Source organism: Quercus robur, chromosome 2, assembly GCF_932294415.1.
Source record: "Quercus robur chromosome 2, dhQueRobu3.1, whole genome shotgun sequence".
Taxonomy (NCBI): Eukaryota; Viridiplantae; Streptophyta; class Magnoliopsida; order Fagales; family Fagaceae; genus Quercus; species Quercus robur.
In genome coordinates this window covers 52,889,446-52,911,421 of record NC_065535.1, presented here as the reverse complement: position 1 = coordinate 52,911,421, position 21,976 = coordinate 52,889,446, and the positions used below count along the sequence as shown (strand labels likewise).

The 21,976-nt window shown below is 35.7% G+C and overlaps 1 protein-coding gene across 1 annotated transcript; it reads right to left on the bottom strand.

Annotated features, from left to right (window-relative positions):
• Window positions 1-4,162: 4,162 nt before the first annotated feature.
• Window positions 4,163-5,026, bottom strand: LOC126706732 (stress-induced protein KIN2-like). The gene is made up of 3 exons (XM_050406269.1): window positions 4,910-5,026; window positions 4,535-4,603; window positions 4,163-4,412 (listed from the first exon to the last, which is right to left on the bottom strand). Exons 1-3 carry the CDS (start codon window positions 4,964-4,966, stop codon window positions 4,338-4,340), a joined length of 201 nt encoding a protein of 66 aa, XP_050262226.1. The 5' UTR covers window positions 4,967-5,026; the 3' UTR covers window positions 4,163-4,337.
• Window positions 5,027-21,976: the final 16,950 nt, after the last annotated feature.

The following is a 21,976-nucleotide window of genomic DNA, read 5'->3' as shown; positions in this document are numbered from 1 at the left end:
CCAACAGATTAAAAAGAGTACTGGGGCAAAAGATTAATTCTGCAAAAACCACCCTGTTCTTTAGTAAAAATGTGTTGGATTCAACTAAAGAGATTATTATAAATTTGTTGGGGGTTGCTGAGATTAAAGAGTATGAGAAATATCTGGGTTTGCTAGCGGTGGTGGGAAGAAACAAGAAAGCTAGTTTGAACTATATCAAAAATAGGGTGTGGAAAAACTCTAAGGGTGGAAGGAGAAATTACTCTCTCAATTGAGCAAAGAAGTCTTGTTGAAAGCAGTAGTTCAAGCCATCCCCACATTTGCTATGAGTTGTTTCCACCTTCCGGTAGGCCTTTGCCAAGATATTGAAATGCTTATTCGGAAATTTTGGTGGTGTCAAAGGGGAGATAGAAGGAAAATTCATTGGAAGAAGTGGGAGGTCTTGTGTAAGCCAAAACTAGAGGGAGGTTTGGGTTTTAAAGATCTTTGTAAGTTTAATGAGGCAATGTTAGCTAGGCATGTTTGGAGATTAACACATGACACGGGTTCTCTTTTCTACAAAGTGTTTAAAGCCAAATATTTCCCAAATGGCAGTGTGTTTGAAGCAAAGTCAGCCACGGGTTCATTTGCATGGAAAAGCATTCTTCGCTCCAAAAACTTAATTGAAAGAAATGGCCGTTGGAGAATGGGGGATGGTAAAACCATTCAGATCTTCCAAGATGCTTGGCTTCCTAATTCAAATGCTGGCAGAATCCTATTCCACAGAGGTGGACTTGCTCCGAAATTCTACAGCTGTTGAGCTTATTGATTCCAACTCAAGGTGGTGGAACCTAGGCTTAATTGATCAATGCTTCTACCCCCCTGATGCCCAAATCATAATTTCCTTGCCTCTATGCATCACTCCCCAGACTGACTCTTTTGTTTGGCTTGCTGAAAAGAATGGCTCATACTCGGTGAAGTTGGGTTATAAAATTCTTTGTGAAGAACAGCAGTTGGGTGGTCCCTTAACAGACGCTACTGAGGCTCAGAGGAATTTATGGAAAGGTGTTTGGAAACTCAAAGTTCCGGGAAAGATAAAACACTTCCTATGGAAGTCCTGTACCAATTCGTTACCCACAAAGGATAATCTGATGAAGAGAACCATCTTACAAGAGAACGTGTGTCACCTTTGCTCCGTTCATCCTGAGGATGTCAAGCATGCTCTATGGGGTTGCTCTAAGGTCCGACAGGTGTGGCAAAGGTGTTTTGGTTGGTTAGTTAACACTCAAGATGAGGAAGGCTCCTTCTCGGACTTGGTTCAACTAGCCCAGACCAAGCCACGCCTGTTTCCACTGTTTGTAGTCACGACGTGGACGATATGGCATCACCGAAACAAGTCCCGTCTCCAAGCAGCCACGCTACCTTTGGACAGTCTTGCTGACTTTGCAGGAAAATATCTACATATTTATGCAGACAGGAACATAAAGCAGATGCCACCCATGAGAAGTGTAGCATCAACAGTCCGTTGGAGCCCATCGTGCTTAAATTAGGTGAAAATAAACTTTGATGGTGCTCTGTTTGGAGAGTCGGTCTGCACATGAATTGATGTGGAGATTCGAAACTCGGAGGGTGTGGTTATGGTTGCCCTGTCTGAAAAAATTGTGAAGCCACAAGCAGTGGAATTGGTGGAGATTTTGGCTGCGCACCAATTCCACTGCTTGACGTGCAATGCTTTTTTCTAGAGAATCGGGTTTCTACAATCCAGTTTTTGAAGGGGACTTGTCTACTGTTATCAAGTCTCTTCAGGATAGGATTGTGTCTCACGCCCAGGGAGGGCATATTTTAAAAGACATTTTGTCTCACTTAAACTCTTTTCAGAGTTGTTCCTTCTCTCATATTGGCAGGCAAGGAAATGCAGTAGCACATGCCTTAGCCCAGAGAGCTAGATTATCTTACCCCCTAGAGGTATGGATGGAGTCTGTTCCTCCAGATATCTCTTCTTTTCTATGGTTCGACCTTCGGGTATAGTTTTAATGATAAATTATCTTCTTTCTCAAAAAAAAAAAAAAAAAAATTTATATATATATATATATATATATATATATCTGTGTGTGTGTGTGTGTACAAAGCTAGCTATGCCACATGACATAATGTGAATCAATTGATACAATTCAAAATGGAACAGTCTTTGAACTTTTGTTTTATATATTACTAGCTAGTAAGTTACACGTGCGATGCACGAATAATGTTGTAATGTTTTATGTCAGATTGTTTTGGAGAATGTTGTATATGTATTATAACATAATTGTTATAGAACTTTATTAGTAATAAATTCATCATAAAAAGCAACAATTATAAATTGTACACGTATATTCATTATAATTATTCAATTGAAGGAATGAGGAAAATTTTTTTTTGGAGGAATATTATAGAATTAAATTTGATATAGAATGTGTTTTTTTCTCCCTCATATAAAATGCAAGGCCACCTTCCTTGGTTATTGCCAACTCATACGGGTTAGTATTAGATGAAATAACAATGTTAGAGCTAGGTAGGTGTCGTCAAAAGATTGAAGGTAAATGACATCGTTTTTTGTCTGTATGTATTTGACATGGGATGACATAAAAGGCTATGAGTAAGTATATAAAAGGGGTAGAAGAGCAAGAGGTAAAAATGGTGAGTTAAAATGTAAAGAGTTTTGTGTGTATGTGTGAGGGATGAAAAATCTTGAATCATTGAACTAAATGAAACAAAAAGTTAATATTTAATTTGTCTTATCTCTGATGTGGCACTTGAGAATATTTTAATTCTCTTTGCATAAAAATGTGCCACTTGACAAAACCTCTTACTTTCTCACATTAGGTCTCTGCTTTTATATAATATTGATGATTGGATATCAGATTAGATGCAGCTTGTAATTAAATGTTATCATCTCGGCCTTAAAAACTTACTACCAATAATTGGGCAGATTTTATTTTTTATTTTATTTTTTAATTCCATGAACTTCTTTTGTAGCCTGATTTCATTGTTCTTTTATGCATGAAGATAGCAAATAATGATCAAAAGCAAGTTTGCACTTCTTCTGGCACTATTTCATAAAAAGTAAATTTTCCTAGAAGTGATAGTTCTCAACAAAAAGATTCTGGAAAACCACATTGGAGATGATGGAGCTACCAAACATAAGGCCATACTTTTATTCATAAGAGCAGTGCAGATTGATTTAAAAATAATAGGCGATAGATAATATCATAAAAAGGTGGCTCAAGTTCTAACGCTATAATTTAAAATGCTTGATGAATTTCAATATGTTTTCCTCTTCTTTGGGTTTGTGGGAATCTACGTTAACGGAAAATTATGTACAAATTAGGAGGTTTATCTGAAGAAGGCTTGGGTTTGTGTTGTTGCAGTCTTATTGAGTTGTTTAAATAATGCATAGGGTTCCTATTGAACTCGTCCTGTTATTATGTTGATATATAGGCTGTAGATATATCTGATGTGGTGAACCATCTTAGTAAAGTTGGCTGCTGAAGGCCAGAATTCTAGAAGCATTATAACTCACTTTCGTAGAGATATAATGTTTTGGTCTCTTCTTCACAAATTTGTGAAGAAAATCTATGGATGATTTCTCATACATATTGGGCATGTCCTTAATTTAAAGGGCATTTAGATACTTTAAATTCTAAAGATCAAGTGTTAGCTTCATAATAGCCACAATTATTGAAACATAAGTTGTCTTTACAAAATTTTATTAAGAAAAAGCTAAACTATGTGTAGAGTGTGGATTGTATATTTTAATATTCAAAAGAAAAGTGGGAAGCTCCAAAAATGTAGTTAAGCACTTGGATTCACAAGTCTCTGATTACATGTCAAGTTTAATGGAAGAATTGTAATGTTGAACCAAAATTATAAAAAATGTTGAAGCATTGAAATTTATTTTACTTTTTTTAAAATTTTTTTTTATATATATAGAGAGAGTCAAAATTAATTGTACTTTAGAATCTGCCTAACAATAATTGGACATGAAATGCCTACGGCTACATAATACCAGTAGACTTTTTGCTCATCTGTATTGAATGATCTGCTTTAATTGGATTGCATTGTTTAACAAGTCTATTTTCGATTGCAATAGAGAAGTATTATATTTTGAATTGTAAATATAGATATAATGAAACCTTGCGCATGATCTAATACGAACGCATGGATAAAAACTCAATAAAGGAGTTCCCATGTTAATTCAAATGACAAATTCAACCAACTCAATGAGAGCAAGATCAAAATAGTGTACAAAGTAGAAGAAATCAAAATTCATAAATTAAAATTTAATAAGCACAAAATTTATTTGGGAGGGCTTGCTAGATGGATGAGGTCCAATATGATTTTCATTTGTTTGCTCCAACTTTATCCTTAACAGCATCACAAGCCCCTTGTGCCTTATCCTTCATCTGCTGGCCAGCCTGCAATATATAGGACTCCATATGTAAGCAATTAACAATGATGTAGGGCAGTATTGCTTGAGATCGAAGTATTTTGTTATGTTTATATGTAATTTTCTAACTTAGTAAAAACTTTGTTGAACCTCTTGGCATGATTCCTTGGCAGATTGAGTAGCATTGCTTGCCTTTTCCGCCAAGTTGCCCGCCTTTTCCTAAACCAAAAAAGAACAACACATTATTGTCAACATTTAAAATGTCAACGTGCATAGTGTTCATGCATGAAACATCCATCCATGCCTATGTAAATCCTTTTAGATGTAGTTTGCCTAAGAAGCACTGTATCATAGGCGTATTTTGGACATATTGGCACTTAAAATAAAAAATCAGTGTACGCATACAGGAGTATCCCAGAAATATCCGGTACCGGATACAAATATATGAGCTAAACTAGAGTATCTGTGCTTACTAGATGTATGCGACTATGCTAATAGATGTAAATAGGATGGATAGAAACTCACCTGAGCTTGGCCCTTGGCCTCGCCAGCTTGGTAACTTGCATTCTGGGATTTGTCCATCTTCAGTTTCTGCTTGGAACACAAACACTAACAATGTAATTCAGGCTCTAAAATTCAACTGGGTGATTCTACAAACAAATGTGAGGCAAAATTTATAGGATTTTCAAACCAATCCACTAATTGACACGTTTATGTTTTCTCAAATATGCTCACAACATGTGTCATCATATGATTGACGTTTGGCATTTTAATTTGGCCTTAGGACCAGGTGCTTCTTTTGATGATACGCACACTAACCATTCAATTCAAAGTTGGTTACGATTTTAGAGGGATATATATGAACTTGGCCTTGACACTACTTGCAATGAATTTGCTACTATAGAGTCTAGACTGTCCTAGTGATAAAGTTTGCTTGTGGTAATTAAACTTTGTCCATTATTGAGAAATACATATAAACTTCGCTTTTTTTTTTTTTTTTTTGGATGAATAAACTTCACATTTTTTGAGTCATATGATGTGATACAAATAAATAATAATAAAAAGAGACCCTAAAAAATTCATAAGCACACCTGCTATGCATATTCTTGCTCTATCAAGTAGTAAGCAAAAAATACTCATTATCAATCACACATTTGTGCAAATATTTCATGTCCAGATTTTATGTACAGATCTTAGTTTGCTCCATAGGTACGTAAAGCACCCCATCATCAACTGGCATCACATGAAAGATTAATAGTAACCTAAACTTTTAAGTAATTAAATTCAGCCAAAAAAACTTTTAGGTAATTAAATGTTACCTCCACTTTTAGTGTTAGATTGTCCATATAAACTGGGCCAGAATAGAGTCTTCCAGACTACATAGATCCAGTCTTAGGCCAGATGGGCTCAGGCCCAATCCATGGGCTTTTTAGATTTGCACCCTTTAATAACTACGTTGTATTAATTTAAATTTTAATGCAGGTAAAACCCAAATTGATTAACAGTCCTATAATAAGATGTCAATTATTTTCTATAGCCACAAACTTTTTTACAACAATTTTACGAAACTTCTAATGCAGTAAATTCTTATTGGTTTGCATTTGTGCTCACCACTTACATCACCTTTTTACTTACTTATAGCCACTTACCATAATAGCAATTTGTAAAAAAAAAATATTGTAATTCTTGCATTCTCCTCCTTTTAAAAGATATAAAAAAAAATTTATAGATCTAAAATTTAAAAGAAAATATACCATCCCAAAAAAATTAGCCCAAAAACAATAATTACCAATAGTAAAGCTAAAAAAAATTAAGCTCACTTAACCAATTTTACCAAAAACAAACAACCCGGCCCTTTAAAAAATTTTAAACAAAATAATTTTGTCCTTACCAGAAAGGAGATACACATATAAAAAACACAAACAAATAAAAAACCCTTTAGCAATTAAGTACTAATGCTAGAGGCCAGAGCTGTCGCACATAATTTTGTTTATTTATTAAATCATTAAAATCTTTAGACCCTTCAATTCCCTTTAAAGACACGGTTCTCTCTCTCTCTCTCTCTCTCTGCTCTTAGTTTATCATTTCACCATAACATCTTTGCATCAAGTCTCACCTCTTGTTATTCTATTTCTAATTCTTTTGTTATTCTATTTGTTTTCCAAGTACATATAGGTAAGTCCAAATCAGTTTAATTTGGGTGTTGTGTGCAAGTTGGTAAATAAATCTACCAAATCTAAAGTCTCAAAGGAGAGTTGCAAACTGGCCTGCTACTATGTACACACAAAACCACAATAAATACCTTTTCATCCATTTATCTTGTTTCTACAAACTCTTAGTTCTCAAGTCTTAAGGTATTTGTTCCTAGAACATATTGGAAAGTCCAATTTTAACATAAATTGTTGTTAAAGGGTCAATTTGCATCTCTCTCTACTTTGTTCATTCACATGGGCAACTAATAGCAGCCCATCATAATTCCATTGTGTAAGCAAGACCTATTTACTAGGAGTTGAAACTAAGCCATCAAATTTATGGCCTTGTCTTCTTTTAGTTGCTTCTCTCTCTCTCTCTCTCTCTCTCTCTCTCTCTTATGTGTGTGTGTGAGTATAAGTTCTTATCGGAATGGACATTAAGAAATAGAGAAACATCGATAGCAAAGAGAAAGATATATGTATCAGTATCATAAATATCATAAATAATATGATGTGGTGAATGAATACTTGAGAAGAAGTAATTCAGATATAATGTTACTCTCATATTTCTTGGTGAAGTTGTTTTATAAACTCTAAGGATTCTTATACATGATAGAGTGATATCCTTAAAGGACTCAAAATAGTGGTCTTGGTCAAACTTTGATTCTTTTAATGTTTTTTCCCTTGAATCACTTCATTAATATGAATCAAACAAAAGCTAGCAAGGTTCATACCTTCTCATTCTTCTAGTAAGGGAATTTGTTTCACACAAAGCTACATATATGGCTACTAGCTAATAAGTTATGAGTTTGAAACAAAAACATAACGGTTCTTCTAAGACCACAACTTTTACCATAATTTAATGAAGTAGTCGACTATAAGTGATGTACAATTGCTTTCATATGAATTCATCATTTTTTCTCTACTAATCATAGTTGACCACATTAAAGTTGTGTCCCAATGCTTTCTAAAAACAAAATCCACAAAAAAAAAAAAAAAAAAAAAATCAACTAGAATTATCTTGGTTTCTCCCATAAACCTTTGAACAGACTAATTAACTTCCAACATATTTCGCTTTATAGCTCCCATCACGTTCAAGGCATATCTCCCTCTAAAATAACATAGTTGAGGTTACTTTCTTGATGTTTATCTTTTTCTAATTAACATTAATACATAAGATTAATTAATTATTTATTTCTATATTTTTTTAAGATATATTTTAGAACATCTTAGCGGCATTAACTTGGTGGTAATACACACATGTTTTTTCCAAACACATACCTAGTTGAATCTTAGCACTAACCTGAACCATTACAATTTTATTGTTTTGAATTTGAAGTTTTATTTTTTTGCAAGGTCCATACGTAGAAAAGCCCACAAACCCAATCCAAAAAAAAAATCCTTAACTTATCTCCAGAACTTCTTCTTTTTTCCATCTGGCTTTTTATTATTTCTGTTTGGTCCCTTTATTGCTAAATTGTTTTTAATTTTGTTTTGTTATTGGTTTCCTTTTGGCATCGCAGGGTTGCTAGGAACACAACCCAGCAATTCTTGTATTATTCCTTTTGGTTCCTAGCAGGTGAGAGAATAAGTAATTGTATATACTTAAACTATGAAGCTTCTATGATTATCTATGTTGAGGTGTTGGTTAATGATTTTATTGATCCCCTCTTTGTGAAGTGTTCCATTTTGTAATGCAAATTCATGAATTTTATTCCTAAGTAAATAAGTAAATTTGTTCAGTAGTAAAAATAATGTCGGTTTATTGCTTATTTATTTATTTTTGGTGGGGCAGGGGTGAAGATAAGGAATTTTAATTTATAATAGTCATATACCTACACATTGTATCTAAGTTTTCATTTTTTTATGGGGTTGTTATGAGTTTCACGTTGAAGTACATTATTGGATTCATCATCATTATACATTAATTTAAGTAAGAAGCTTTGTTTCTTTTTAAATCCTTATGTAAAATTCATTGCCCATGATTTCTGAGTGAGAAAGATTCAAATTGCTGATTTATGATTTCTATAGTGTGAGTGAATTGCTTGAAGTTATACAAAACTTATACATTATCAATGAAAGCGGATGGTTATGTATTAATATTTTTAATGCTTGATAATAATTATTGGCATTACTTGCTGCCATGGTTTGAGTTACCCTTTATTTATTTATTTTTTTTTTATGGAGAAGTTTATATCTTTTTTTAGAAATAATATATTGGTCCACATGTATCATAATACAAAGAACAAAGGGAAAACTATGTTCGTTGATTTGAATGATGATGCTGGCAAGGATGGTAATAATATAGTAGATAATGAATGCAATATGGTACAAAAAGGCAGTGGTGATGCTACTCAAAATTTGGAAAAACACTAGAGCACTTTTCTCGACAAAGGAATAGATCAATTGACAAATGCCCAAGCAATTGGTTTGAAATTCAGTTCCCTAGATGATGGTGGAGAATTTTATAACACATATGTGAAGTTGGTTGGCTTTAGTATTCGCAAAGATGAGATAAAGCATAATAAAAATAACATCGTGACCTCTAGAAGATGGGTTTGTGCAAAAAAAAAAAAAAAAGATTGCGAACAAGAAAAAATTATGTAAAGTTAAATTTCATGCGAGAGGCAAGACCAATAACTAGAAGTGGTTGCAAGGCCGCTTTTTTTATTAGGTTTGATCATAAGTCAAATAAATGGATTGTCGGAGAGTTTAAAAGGAAGCATAATCACAACTTAGTTACTCAATTTGAAACTCAATTTCTTTGTTCACACAGGACTATTAAGGATTTCGATAAGGCTTAGATTATATCATTGCATAATATTGGGGTCAAATCAAATCAAATCATGGACCATTTGATCGAACAAGCTGGAGGATACGAGAACCAAATAGTGGCAGATCGCAATTCCAATATGCGTGATGGTGATGCTAAATGTGCTTTGGCATATTTACAAGCCAAAGCAGATATGGACAAGTCATTTTTTTTTCAGTCGTGACAAATGGGGACAAAGCAATGAGTAAAACTATTAAAACATTTTTTCCAGAGTCTTGACATCATCTTTGTGTGTGGCATCTTGAAATGAATGCTTTTGCAAATCTACATAATAAGGAAGTATATGAAAGTGTAGGAAGTGTATGAAAGTTTAATCATGTGTATGGTACAGTATGTTACACCAAATGAATTTGAAGACGTGGAAGAAAATGGTCGACAAACACAATTTACATAACCATGAATGACTGCGTGAAATGTATGCTAAAAAAATGAAATGGGCTGAAGCTTACATAAGAGCACAATTATTAAACCTAGCCAGCCGTTGACTCGATCTATGAGCTAGGTTACTAGGTCACTGGTTTAACTAGTGGGTTATCGGTTGAACCACAGAGTCAAATAAAAAAAATTTAAAAATTAAACATTTATAAAATTTAGTTTAAGAAATCATAACATGAATATGTAAATTGAAAAACAAATAGGCATATGCCTAAATTAAACTCGCCATTATAATTCAAAATCAATGTTTCCTAAACAATAGGATTAGAAATTCTATAAAATTCACAAGGAAAAATTCTATAACTTAAACTCTAATGCTAATTTCTCTCAGTCTCTCGCTGGTTTTACAATTACTCCAATCCCATGGATTACGACCTAGGCTTAAACTTGAAGCTCTATCTTCATTGAAAACTCCAACATCAGCCTCATTATTAGATTCTCTGTTTTCATTAGGCTCCTCACTTCTAGCTTCATATTGGTTACTAGGATCTCCATCGTCATTGTCAGCATCTTCGACCAACTCTTCCAAGTTCAAGTTATTTACATACGTTTAAACTCTTGTATAAGGCCACAAATGAAATAAAAAGAAAATACATGCACTAGAATAAGTGAATTTTGTAATTAATGTTTTTCAGTTTTCAGTTTTCAATTTTCAGCTGTATCCAAACAAACCCGAAGTGTATAGAATTCTTGCTCCAACAACTTCACTACAAAAAACGCAGCTATAAGGGATCTATAGCCGCGTTTCAAAGAAACGTGGCTAAAGCCACATGCTATAGCCGCGTTTACAAAAAACGCCACTATAGCTAACTTAAACGCAGCTAAAGATAAGCTCTAGCCGCGTTTTAAAAAACGCCGCTATAGGTCCAACCGAATAGTTTTTTAAGGTGGACTTATAGCCGCGTTTTTGTGTTTTAAAAAGCGGCTTAAGGTTACCTACAGCCGCGTTTTTCAAAAAACGCAGCTATAGGTAACCTGTAGCTGTGTTTTTGTTATTTAAAAACGCGGCTACGGGTCACTTTTAGCCGCGTTTTTACATTGGAAAAACACAGCTACAAGTTACCTATAACCGCGTTTTTAGAAAACGCGGCTATAGGTCCTGTAAAAATCGTACTTAAGCGCCGTCCTATAGCCGCGTTTTTTAAAAACGCGGCTATAGGTAACCTGTAGCTATGTTTTTTCTTTTTAAAAACGCGGCTATAGGTAGCGCTTAAAAAAAAAAAAATTTTTTCCTGAAGCTTCCCACGTACACTACCTTTCACACCTGCACCCCACTTTCCCACCTACCCCCACTTGCTCTCTTTTCTTCCTTTTCCCTTTCTTTCTTCATTCTTCAGATGGTTCGTTCTTTCTTCTTTTTTTTTTTTCTTTTTCTTTCTTCCTTCTTCACATCTGGGTAAGTCTTCTTCTTCATCTTTTTTTTTTTTTTTTTTTTCCTTCCTTCTCCACATCCAGGTAACTCTTTTCTCTTTTTTTTTTTTTTCTTTTTTTTTTCCTTTTTCTTTCTTCCTTCACATCTGGGTACTGCGTTTTTTTTTTTTTTTTTTGTTCCTTTTTCTTTCTTCCTTCTTCACAGGCTTGTGTTCTTTTTTGATTCTGAGCTTGTGCTTTTCTTTTATTGAATGGAATTAGTTTTAGATTTGGTTGGTTTTGTTGAATGAGAGGAGATTCATGGGTTTGTGTTATATTTTGGAACACGTTTTGTTTGATTTTGAATTTTTTCGTTGTGTTTGTATTGTGAGAATGTTGTGTTTGCTTTTAATTTTCCGGGTTTGTGTTTGATTTTGAATTTTCTGGGTTTATGTTTGATTTTTAATTTTTTGGGTGCATGTGTTTGTATTGTGAGTATATTGTGTTTAATTTCAAATTTTCTGGGTGTGTTTGTATTTGATTTTGAATTTTCTGGATTTGTATTTGTTTTTGAATTTTTTGTATTTGTGTTTAATTTTGAATTTTTTATATTTGATTTTTCAATTTTGAATTTTCTGGGGAAAAAAAAACCCATAATTTTTTTTTTTTTTTTTTTTTAAAAAAAAAAAAAAAAAAAAAACCTATAGCCACGTTTTCAGACGCGGCTTAAAGCTAGTCTATAGCCGCGTTTCCAAAAACGCGGCTATAGGCCGAATCCTATAGCCGCGGTTAGAAAACGCGGCTATAGGTCAGACTTTTAGCCGCGTTTGAAAAACGCGGCTATAGTCTTTGAGCTGCGGTCTTTAGGCTGCGTTACAAACGCAGCCATAGGAAACGCGACTCAAAGCCTATAGCCGCGTTTTTGGGGTCTTAAGCTGCGTTTTTCAAACGCAGCTTTAGACCGGTTTTTTTTGTAGTGCTTCCTAGCAGCAACGTAAGTTGCAGAATTATCAGTCACAATTTGAACCACATTTTCAGGACCAACAACTAGAACCACCTCTCTAAGTAGCTTATACAACATATCTGCAGTCTTTGAAGCATCAGGTGCATCATCGGATTTTAAGAAAACAATACCCCTTGGACAATATACTAGAAAATTAATAAGAGTTCTCCTACATCGATTCCGGCCATCAGCCATAATAGTGCAACCAGTCTCCTTCCATGTTACATGAAAACTATCCACAAAATTTTTGACCTCCTCAACATTCTTGGCCAATAAATAACCACGAAGAGCATAAAATCCAGGGCCCTTATAATTACCAGGACCTATACTAGCAATCGCATCAATCATCTGTTGATAATACTTGGAATTAACTGTATTGAATGCAATACAAGCATCGATCATCCACTTTGATATAGCAAGATCACATCTTTCTACTGCTTCCTTACTTTATAACACACTTTTAAGAGTAGGCTGAGCTCCAAGAGTTGTTCTTGGTAGAGGATTACCTCCAATACCACTTGGTGCTTTCCCTTTCCTCTCAGCTAAAGTGTGTTTCCCTTGGCCTAGACTTCCCCTACTTGAAATACATTTTCCCTTTCCTATAGAGCTAGGTGGGAGCATAGAAGAACGGGGAATTTCTTGAATATCATCATCATCTACATAAATTTGCTCTCCTTGATCCTCAAGACTTGGTCCATATTGGTTGTGTTCCTCATACTCTTGTTGTGACTTCCTTTTTTTTTTGCAACATGGCCTTCCATATTTTGTAACATTTGAAAGCGAACATCTGCGGGTGCTTTTTTACAACTTTCAGTTTCTCCTCTTATCCCAATTAGATGTTTTTTAAATCGGTTATTAAAAATTTTATTACAGTATAAACACATCAATTGCCCTCTTCCATTTGTGTCTAACTCTAAATGCTTGCAATGACCCTAAGCTGGATCAGTCTTTCCTCTAGCAACGTTCCTTTGGAGGAGATGAATTTGGTGTAACATCAATTGTTGATTGTGTCATAGGGTTTGACATTTAAACTGTTGTAGACACTGCAAATATTCCATATTTCATACTATCAAATAACTTATAGTAATAAACAACAAACTTACATAGAAAGCAGTAAGTAATAACTAACAATTACACTGTACATGAAAAAAACAAAAAATTAAACAAAAGATGCTTAAACTAAAAAGCAATCAAGAAATAAACTATAAAAAAAATAAAAAAACCTAATCAAAAGAAGATGGTGGCAGTGGCATAGAGTTATATGGTATTATGGTTATATGTACATGCTATTCAAACTTCAAACTTCAAACTTCAAAGCATTAAAAAAATTATGCACAGCAACCCGTAGTAGTAGCTTTTCTGGTTTTGTGAAAACTAAAAAGTGATGTGATGGTATGGTAGGGCGTAGGGAACAATGCTTTTTTTGGATTTTCTAAGTCTTCTCTTGTTTAAATTACCATATTATCACACATTTAAATAATAAAAGAGTTAATAACGTAGATCCATTAATGTAATTTTACATAATTCACAAACCTGGCCGGGTTAATAAAACCCTACCAGGTCACACGGGTTGCTTAAATCCCACCAGGTTGCACCAGTTTTGACCAGGCCACTTACATTTTCGATCCAATTGATCACCCAGTCCAGTCAATGTGCTGGGTCACCAAGTCATCAGTCTAGTTGGCCGGGTTTAATAACTATGCATGAGAGGTCCTTTTTTTTTTTTTTTTTTTTTTTTTCTGGGTACAAGAGTACACAATGTTGTGAAGTCATAAATGCATTCTTGAATAGATTTCTATACAGGAAAACTAGGTTTTATGAGTTGTTCCAAAAAGTTGATAAAGCACTTTCACGTATTAGACATAATGAGAATGGGGTAGATTCTACTTCAAATTATACTAAACCTATTATAATTACTGGGTTAGCTAAAATCAAGAAGCATGCTGCTACTATATTGACAAGGGAGATATTTGAAAGTTCAAATAGTGTATATAACACCCTTGAACGTTTAGACCCTCAAATACAAAATAACCAATTCAAGCTTTATAACAGACAACTAGTGTGCGGAAAATGAACACGAGCTATAAACAGAATTGGTAAACAATCTAAGCCAATTAAAATCACATCCACAGTAGAAAATAAAAGACAAAGATTAAGGAAAGGAAGATGCAAATACAAGGACAACACAACGATGTGTTATCGAAGAGGAAACTGAATCCCTTGGCGTAATACCTCTCCGCCGATCTCCAAGCGGTAAGTAATCCATTAGAAAATATAGTTGGGATACATGAACAGTAATAGACCCTCCAAGCCTAATCTAACCAGTGTACCTAAGCCCTCCAAGCTTCTTGCTCCAACGAGGTTGCGCCAAACCTATTTCTTTTTTAGCTTCCCGGATTTCGCTACTTGACCATAGCATCAACCAATGTAAATTGGTTCCTTCCTAACTGCTTCCCAGAACACCAAACAGCCCCTTCACAGTGATGGATATGGTAAGAAAAGGTTTTGGTAAAAGCATATGAACATATGAACATGAATCTCTTGAAACACAATAATACACCATGATCATTGTATGTAGAAAAACATGAAATGCATATGAAGCAGGCAATATGTGATCAAGCAAAGATGGAGTTAAGAAAAAAACCATGGCTTGATCAAACAATTAATCACTACAAGGTAGTGACCACAGTGCTCATTCACACTTGGAATGAACACTTGAACATACAAGCTAACAAGAACAATGCAAGTTACTTGTATGCCCAACACTCAACCAATGCATAATACACTAAGTATATGCATCTAGGAACAATCCTACAAGGGCACAAGAGTGGCAATACTTAACAAGAAAATGCATGACATTTAGTTAGAAGTACTGATTTAACAAAGCATAAAGGCTGCATAAAGCATAGTACAAACCATAAAGCCTATAGATAATGAAAACAAACCCTAAAAGCTTACAAAAGCAATATGGGTACAAACACATTATATACTGAAAAACATCAACAATATATATATATATATATATATATATATATATAAAGTAAACCAATGTTTTAAAAACATCCAAGAGTTATGAGTTTAAACCAGACAATAACCATAACCACAGTGTATCAAACCCATAATAACAACAATTATCCAAAACATAATACTTTAACCATAAACATAAACAAACTGAACAAGATAGACACTGTTTTTGACTGCTCCCCCTTAAAATGGTACTCCCCCTCAAGAGCTACTTCTCAAAAAAAACTTCTCCCCCTTTTTTACCGGAATGGCCAAAGGGTCATTGCCCATGATGTGTGGTGAAGCTGTCAAATTTTGTTGAGAGAACATCACGCTAGTCCTGCATGGCTGCTATCTTCTTAGACTGCTCGGTCTGGACCTCTCTGATTCCATCAAGTCTTTCCAGAATGACCTGAAATGCATCTGGAGGTATATCTGAAGAAGTTGATGCTCTAGTCCTCTTGCCACTCATTCTAGGGGTTGAAGTTGATGCCTGACCTACTACCTCTGCCTCAGTCTCCATTGGAACACCCTCTCCTTCATCGCCTTCATCTTCTTCACCTGGAAGACAAACACTTATCCTCTTGAAGGTTTGCTTGTTAATTGTTGAAGGTGTAGACATGGGACTGATGTCTCGAGGGATTGCAACACCCTTCTTTTTGAAAATCCTCATGAGTAGGCTAGGAAAGATCAGTTTAGGCCTAGAAGTGGTTCTAGTCTCATCCACAATAGTATCAAATATGTGGGAGTTGATATCAATGAATGCCTTTTCCTTGAGCTCCATCAGAAAAATAGCTCTGGCATTATTAATTGTAGTCAACTTCTTTATAGGATACAGGTTAAACATCATGATAATAGTGAGACACCTCATGTCCACTGGAAAGACCGTGGTATTAAGGCATTTCCCTTCTGTTTGTCCACCAATCCTCTGCTGTACAGTTTCTATAGAAAGCATCCTATCCTTATAGTTGATGAACTCATGATCTTCTAACCCCTCAAGACCTAGCACATCATCAATGTCATGTGCATCTAAGGTAAATTCTGTTCCTCTAACCCAGTAGCTCAGCTCTTCTTCCCTTATCACAGCATTGGAGTAAAACTCCCTAATCAGTGGTTCACACACAACTGGTAAATCACTCAGCAGCTTTTCCCATCTTCTCCCCTTAAAACAACTAGGGATAAAGGTGTTTCTCAAATCCTCCAAATCCACAAACCTTTCTTGTATGATTCCTGCTTTTAAGAAAAAATTCTTGTATCTCTCAAAATGGGAAACAGATCTAAACAGATTAGGGTCCATTTTCATTCTCTTATCTGCTTTCTTGGCAGGTGTTTTCTTCTTTGGGGATGAAGGAGCCATTTGTAAGCAAGCAGAAAAGGCCACAACAACAAAGTATAGTACGTGTGTAAAACAAATCAGTACTCTATTAGTGTCACAAAGAGATAAGTGTAGAGTAACAAGACCAAAGATGGCTTAAAGACAGGTATAAAGGAAAAGCCTCAAAACTTAAACCAACAACACAGATGAGTGTACCCATTGGTAGATACTTAAGAACAACTAACATTTTGCAGAAGAGTTCTAATGCTGCAGAGTATGACATCACCCAAAGGACAAACATATGTCAATGAAACATATATTTTGATGAGTATGAAATGACACAAAATACACAAGACAAATGCGCACATTAGATATACTAACACAGAATCAAATCAATATAACCCAACAAACAAAACACAATCATTTTGAATCAACTAAATAAAGTGGGTTCAAATGAAATGGGTATAAATCAATCAACATACCCTAAGCATAAAGAAGACAAATATTAATGAACAAATCTAGCAACCTAAACAAGTTCATATAAGCCAAGATCCTCAACACGCCATACAAGGACAAAGTACAACACCGAATCACCAACTCAATGCAAATCAGAATATCAACACATATAATCAAAAGGGAAAAGCTCAAAAACAAGAAAAACTGAGTGAGAGAATGAGAACCCATACCCTTTTCTTGAAGATTTTGAGATGAAATGAAGCAAAAATGGGGTTCAAAGAGGGTGAGACGGAGTGTTTGGGAAAGAGACAGTTGAGAGAAAAAGTGAATAGTCATAAAAGTTCGAGGGAAAACTGAAGAAGATTTTAAAACTGCCCTTACTGTGCACAACACGCGTTTTTCGCGACTGAGGTAAGTCGCCAGTAAGTCGCCAAAAATACCCGCCAAAACACTTCAAGCCAAAAGATTTGAAAAATTTTCTAAGTGTTTTTCGCGACTAGAAGTCTCACATGTGAGGGAGTCGTGAGCTAAGCCGCGAAAATCTCTGTGTACCTCTCGCGACTGGACATTCCACTCGCGAACAAGTCGCCAAAATTGACCCGCGAGCTCGCGACTGTGGCATGTGACTTGACTGACCCGCGACTGAGTCGCCAAAACAGGGAAACACTGTTTTTGAAATTTTCAGTTTTTGAGAGAACAAAATACTTTCCAAAAACAACTAAAACACTCAAAAATCTTTTTGTGTTTGAATCAACAAAGATTGAGCAAGTGAAAACACATTTTATCAAGTACAATCATACAAATGAATATGACATTCATTGAACATAAACTTGTGTGTTGTGTGTGGATATCAACAATGAGATAGTCCTTAGTCTAATGTGAAGTTTCAATGATCAATTCAACCAAGGCATACACAATTAGCACTAGATTATGTGACCCATCTCAATTATAGAAGTATGCATATATGACCTCCCACAAAACTTGATTACATAATTTGGAGCTTTACATTTGACTCCACTTTTAATCATAACATTTGATCTTTTTGATCCTTTCGAAACAATCACCTTTCATTGTGAGAGTGATATTTGATATTTCACCTTGATGATATAGCCTTTGGCTTTTTGAATAATCATACACTTTAATTTTGGTCGCTTCCTCTTTTTCCTAGTCAAATACTAGTATGTGCGATAGGCTTATGCAGCTCAATATTTCTTTACATTTGGAGATTTACATTTGGTGAGCTCTTTTTAGCAAAAACAAAAAAAATAAAGAGTGGGAAGATATATAGGCATAAGTCTATGCATGTCTTAAAATCAACATAACCATTCACTAATCATTCATGACAAGTTTGAAGATCTATTTACAACAATCACATAGATTTCAAGATTTCTTCCACAGTGATAATAGTGCAAAGTAACAAGCTACGCTCGTAAATGCACAAAACCATTAGTACAAAGGTACAAGGCAAAACAAGTTTTGAGACAAAAACTCAACAATGTCGACCAAACTTTTTGATTTTCTACTTTTTATGTGGCTTTTGGATTTTTTACACATAAGAAGGAAAAGATTGATCAAAATCAACAAAAATGAAGAAAAAAAAATGCAGCAACAAAGAAACAAATTTCAACCAACACAATTACTAAGCAAACAACCAAACAAAGTCACAAAGTATAGGAAGTATTGATGCATGGACATGTTGTAATGCTTAAGCATGAGTACCCTTTTTCACCCACACGTCACTTGCATTTGGGGTGATTTCCTTATAGGATTGGGTACGAGAGTTAGGGCTTTCAAACCTTCGTGTGAAGCTTTCCAAGCAGTTGGTGAAAGCACCAATCATCTTCATCACGTCCATCATTCCGGGATCACCACTTTGATTTCTTGATGGTTCACTAGCCCAATTTCTCCTGTCATTTCTAGGTCCTCGTGACCTTGGAGCAGTTGCACTATTCATTGCTCTCAGTTTTTGACAATTTGGTCGAGTATGCCTTTGAAGTCCACAGTGATGACACACATAGTTCGATCTAGGACCTCTTTGTTGTCGAAGACGAGACTTGGCTCGGGATTTAGACCTGCCCACAGATTGATTACGGGGGTTGTTCAACATCCGTTGGTTCTCCACATTCCTCTTCTCCTCTATTTTGGGCTTCTCAACAGTAGGGCCAACTTCAACTGACTCTTTGGCCTTTATAAACTTCACTTCTTTGGTGATATTGTCAGATGAGCTACTCCCTCCGGTATATCCCAACCCGGATTTGTCTAAAAAGTTCTTTTGAGATGAAATAACATTATCTAGCTTCTTGGTGGTGACCCTCTCTATCTTAGCAATTGCTTGCATACCCTCTTGCTCAAGAAATCTGACTTTTGTGTAGGCTTCTGACAGCTCACCATTCAGTATTTCTATCTCACATTTGGCCTCCTTATAGTGAATTAGGAAACTTTTATAGTCCTCCTTTGCCTTCTTCATCTTTCTCACAACTGCCTTGGCCACCCTTGTGTACTCACCCGACTTCTCCAGGAGTGAGTTATAATTCTCTTGAAGATTGGTTGTGCTTTCATCTTCTTCAGCATCTGATTCTTCAACAACTCCTAATGATTCTTCATCACTATGTTCTCTAAGTTCTCGTAAAAGCAAATTCAACTCGTCTGAAGACTCAACGTGGGCAATAGTCATAAAAGCAGAATAATTTCCTTCTCCGTCATAGCTTTCCTCAAAATCTGAGTTGGATGAATCCGAGACACTCATGTCGTGGCATACACCTTGCCTTTCAATTTCAAATAATTTGGATATTCTTTCTTAAAGTGTCCATGCTCGTTGCATTCAAAACAAGTGACACCTTGTGTAGATTGGGATTCTTTTCCATCTCCCTTCCTGAACTTTGGAATTTCCCTTTATCACCAAATTTGCCATTATTCTTGAATTTCAAGAATTTTCGGAAATTTTTCACAAGGTATGCAACATCTTTGTCAACCACATCTTCATCCGATGAGTCATGGACTTTCAACTTTTCATTAATGGTCTTAAGAGCAAGAGATTTGCTCTTCTGTTGATTGGGCAACGACATTTCATAAGTCTGAAGAGAACCAATCCGCTCTTGGACTTTGATGTCATCAAGGTCCTTACTCTCTTCAATCGCTGTCACTTTAGCACGAAAACTTTCCGACAATGACCAAAGGATCTTCCTTACTATTTTAGAATCCTCCGTTTTCTCCCCTAAATTGAACTTGCTGACAATCACCTCATTCAGCTTACTATAGAAAGAGTCAAAGGACTCATCCTCACTCATTTTGAGCTCCTCAAACCGAGTGGTCAACATCTGCAGCTTGGTGTCTTTCACTTTCTTCGTGCCTTCGTAGGTGGTCTCTAATATCTCCCATGCTTCCTTGGCAACGGTATTGTGAGAAATCCTGTGAAGCTCATCTGGAGACACACCACAGAAAATCGCATTAAGTGCTTTACTGTTAGCATTAGATGCGGCGAGTGTTGCCTTATCCCATGTGGATTTGGCTTCCTCAAGCCTGGTCCAACCTATATCAACAGTATCCCAAATAGATTCATCAATGGAACATAAAAATGCTCTCATGCGAACCTTCCAAAAAGCATAATTACTACCATCAAAATATGGAGGTGCATTTAGGGATTGAGACTGGTCCATCTCAATATGGAGTCAAGGATCACACTATGATAATGAAACCAATAAAAGTGTACCCGCTCTGATACCAACTGAAAGTTCAAATAGTGTATATAACACCCTTGAATGTTTAGACCCCAAAATACAAAATAACCAATTCAAGCTTTATGACAAACAACTAGTGTGCGGAAAATGAACACAAGCTATAAACAAAATTGGTAAACAATCTAAGCCAATTAAAATCACATCCATAGCAGAAAATAGAAGGCAAAGATTAAGGGAAGGAAGATGCAAACACAAGGACAACACAACGATGTGTTATCAAAGAGGAAACCGAAGCCCTCGGCATAAAACCTCTCCGCTGCCCTCCAAGCGATAAGTAATCCATTAGAAAATGTAGTTGGGATATATGAACAGCAATAGACCCTCCAAGCCTAATCTACCCAGTGTACCTAAGCCCTCCAAGCTTCTTGCTCCAACGAGGTTGCGCCGAACCTATTTCTTTTCTAGCTTCCCGAATTCCGCTACTTGACCATAGCATCAACCAATGTAAATTGGTTCCTTCCTAACTGTTTCCCAGAACACCAAACAACCCTCTCACAATGATGGATATGGTGAGAAAAGGTTTTGGTAAAAGGCCTCTCAAGGATTCAACAATGGAGAGGAAGAGAGTAGAGGAATTTGAGGAGTCTCTTATGTGAAGATTGTGGATGAATCAATCTTGTTTTACTCTAGGGTTTCTCTATCAAAATTCTCTCAGAAAGCTCACTTTCTTTCGTGGGTATAAGGGGTATTTATACTGGAGTGAGAATGGAATGTGAAGAGTCAGGTTTTTCAAAACAGGGCTGGCTCGCGGCTTGACTGAGTCGCGAGATCCAGCCGCGAGATAACAGAACGGTCAGTTGTCCTATTTTGTCCTGTAGTGCTCCAGCTAGCATGACGCTTCAACTTCTGGCATGCTTGGCACGTGTGCATCTTCTGGCGGCTTGCAGCCGCGAGTCACCCGCGAGATCCAGTCGCGAGTCTCTGTTTTTCTTGCACAATATTGAGCATTTTATCACACTATCTCACTCACTACCCTTACAACAATCTCACCTAAATACAGGGTTACTAATTGCTGAAATACAAGCAATTTTGGCACGGAATAAAGCCAACAAGATGGTTGATAAAATTCAACCTTACAATATTTAGTATGGTTCAAGAAGAAATAATGAATGAACAAAAATTCATTGTGCTTAACTCCATAGACAGTGAAGATTATTTTACATACACCTTATCTCAGTATGCATTTCTTGACTTAAAATGGAAGGTTGTATTTTATCCAATTGATCAATGTATGAAGTGCTCTTGTTTACTATTTGAGTCGTATGGAT

Coding starts and splice junctions, on each gene's coding strand:
- LOC126706732 (XM_050406269.1), bottom strand. CDS start 4,966: ATGGACAAATCCCAGAATGCAAGTTACCAAGCTGGCGAGGCCAAGGGC. Junction 4,604..4,909: donor AGGCCAAGGGCCAAGCTCAG/GTGAGTTTCTAT, acceptor TTTTTGGTTTAG/GAAAAGGCGGGCAACTTGGC. Junction 4,413..4,534: donor CCAAGGAATCATGCCAAGAG/GTTCAACAAAGT, acceptor TATATATTGCAG/GCTGGCCAGCAGATGAAGGA.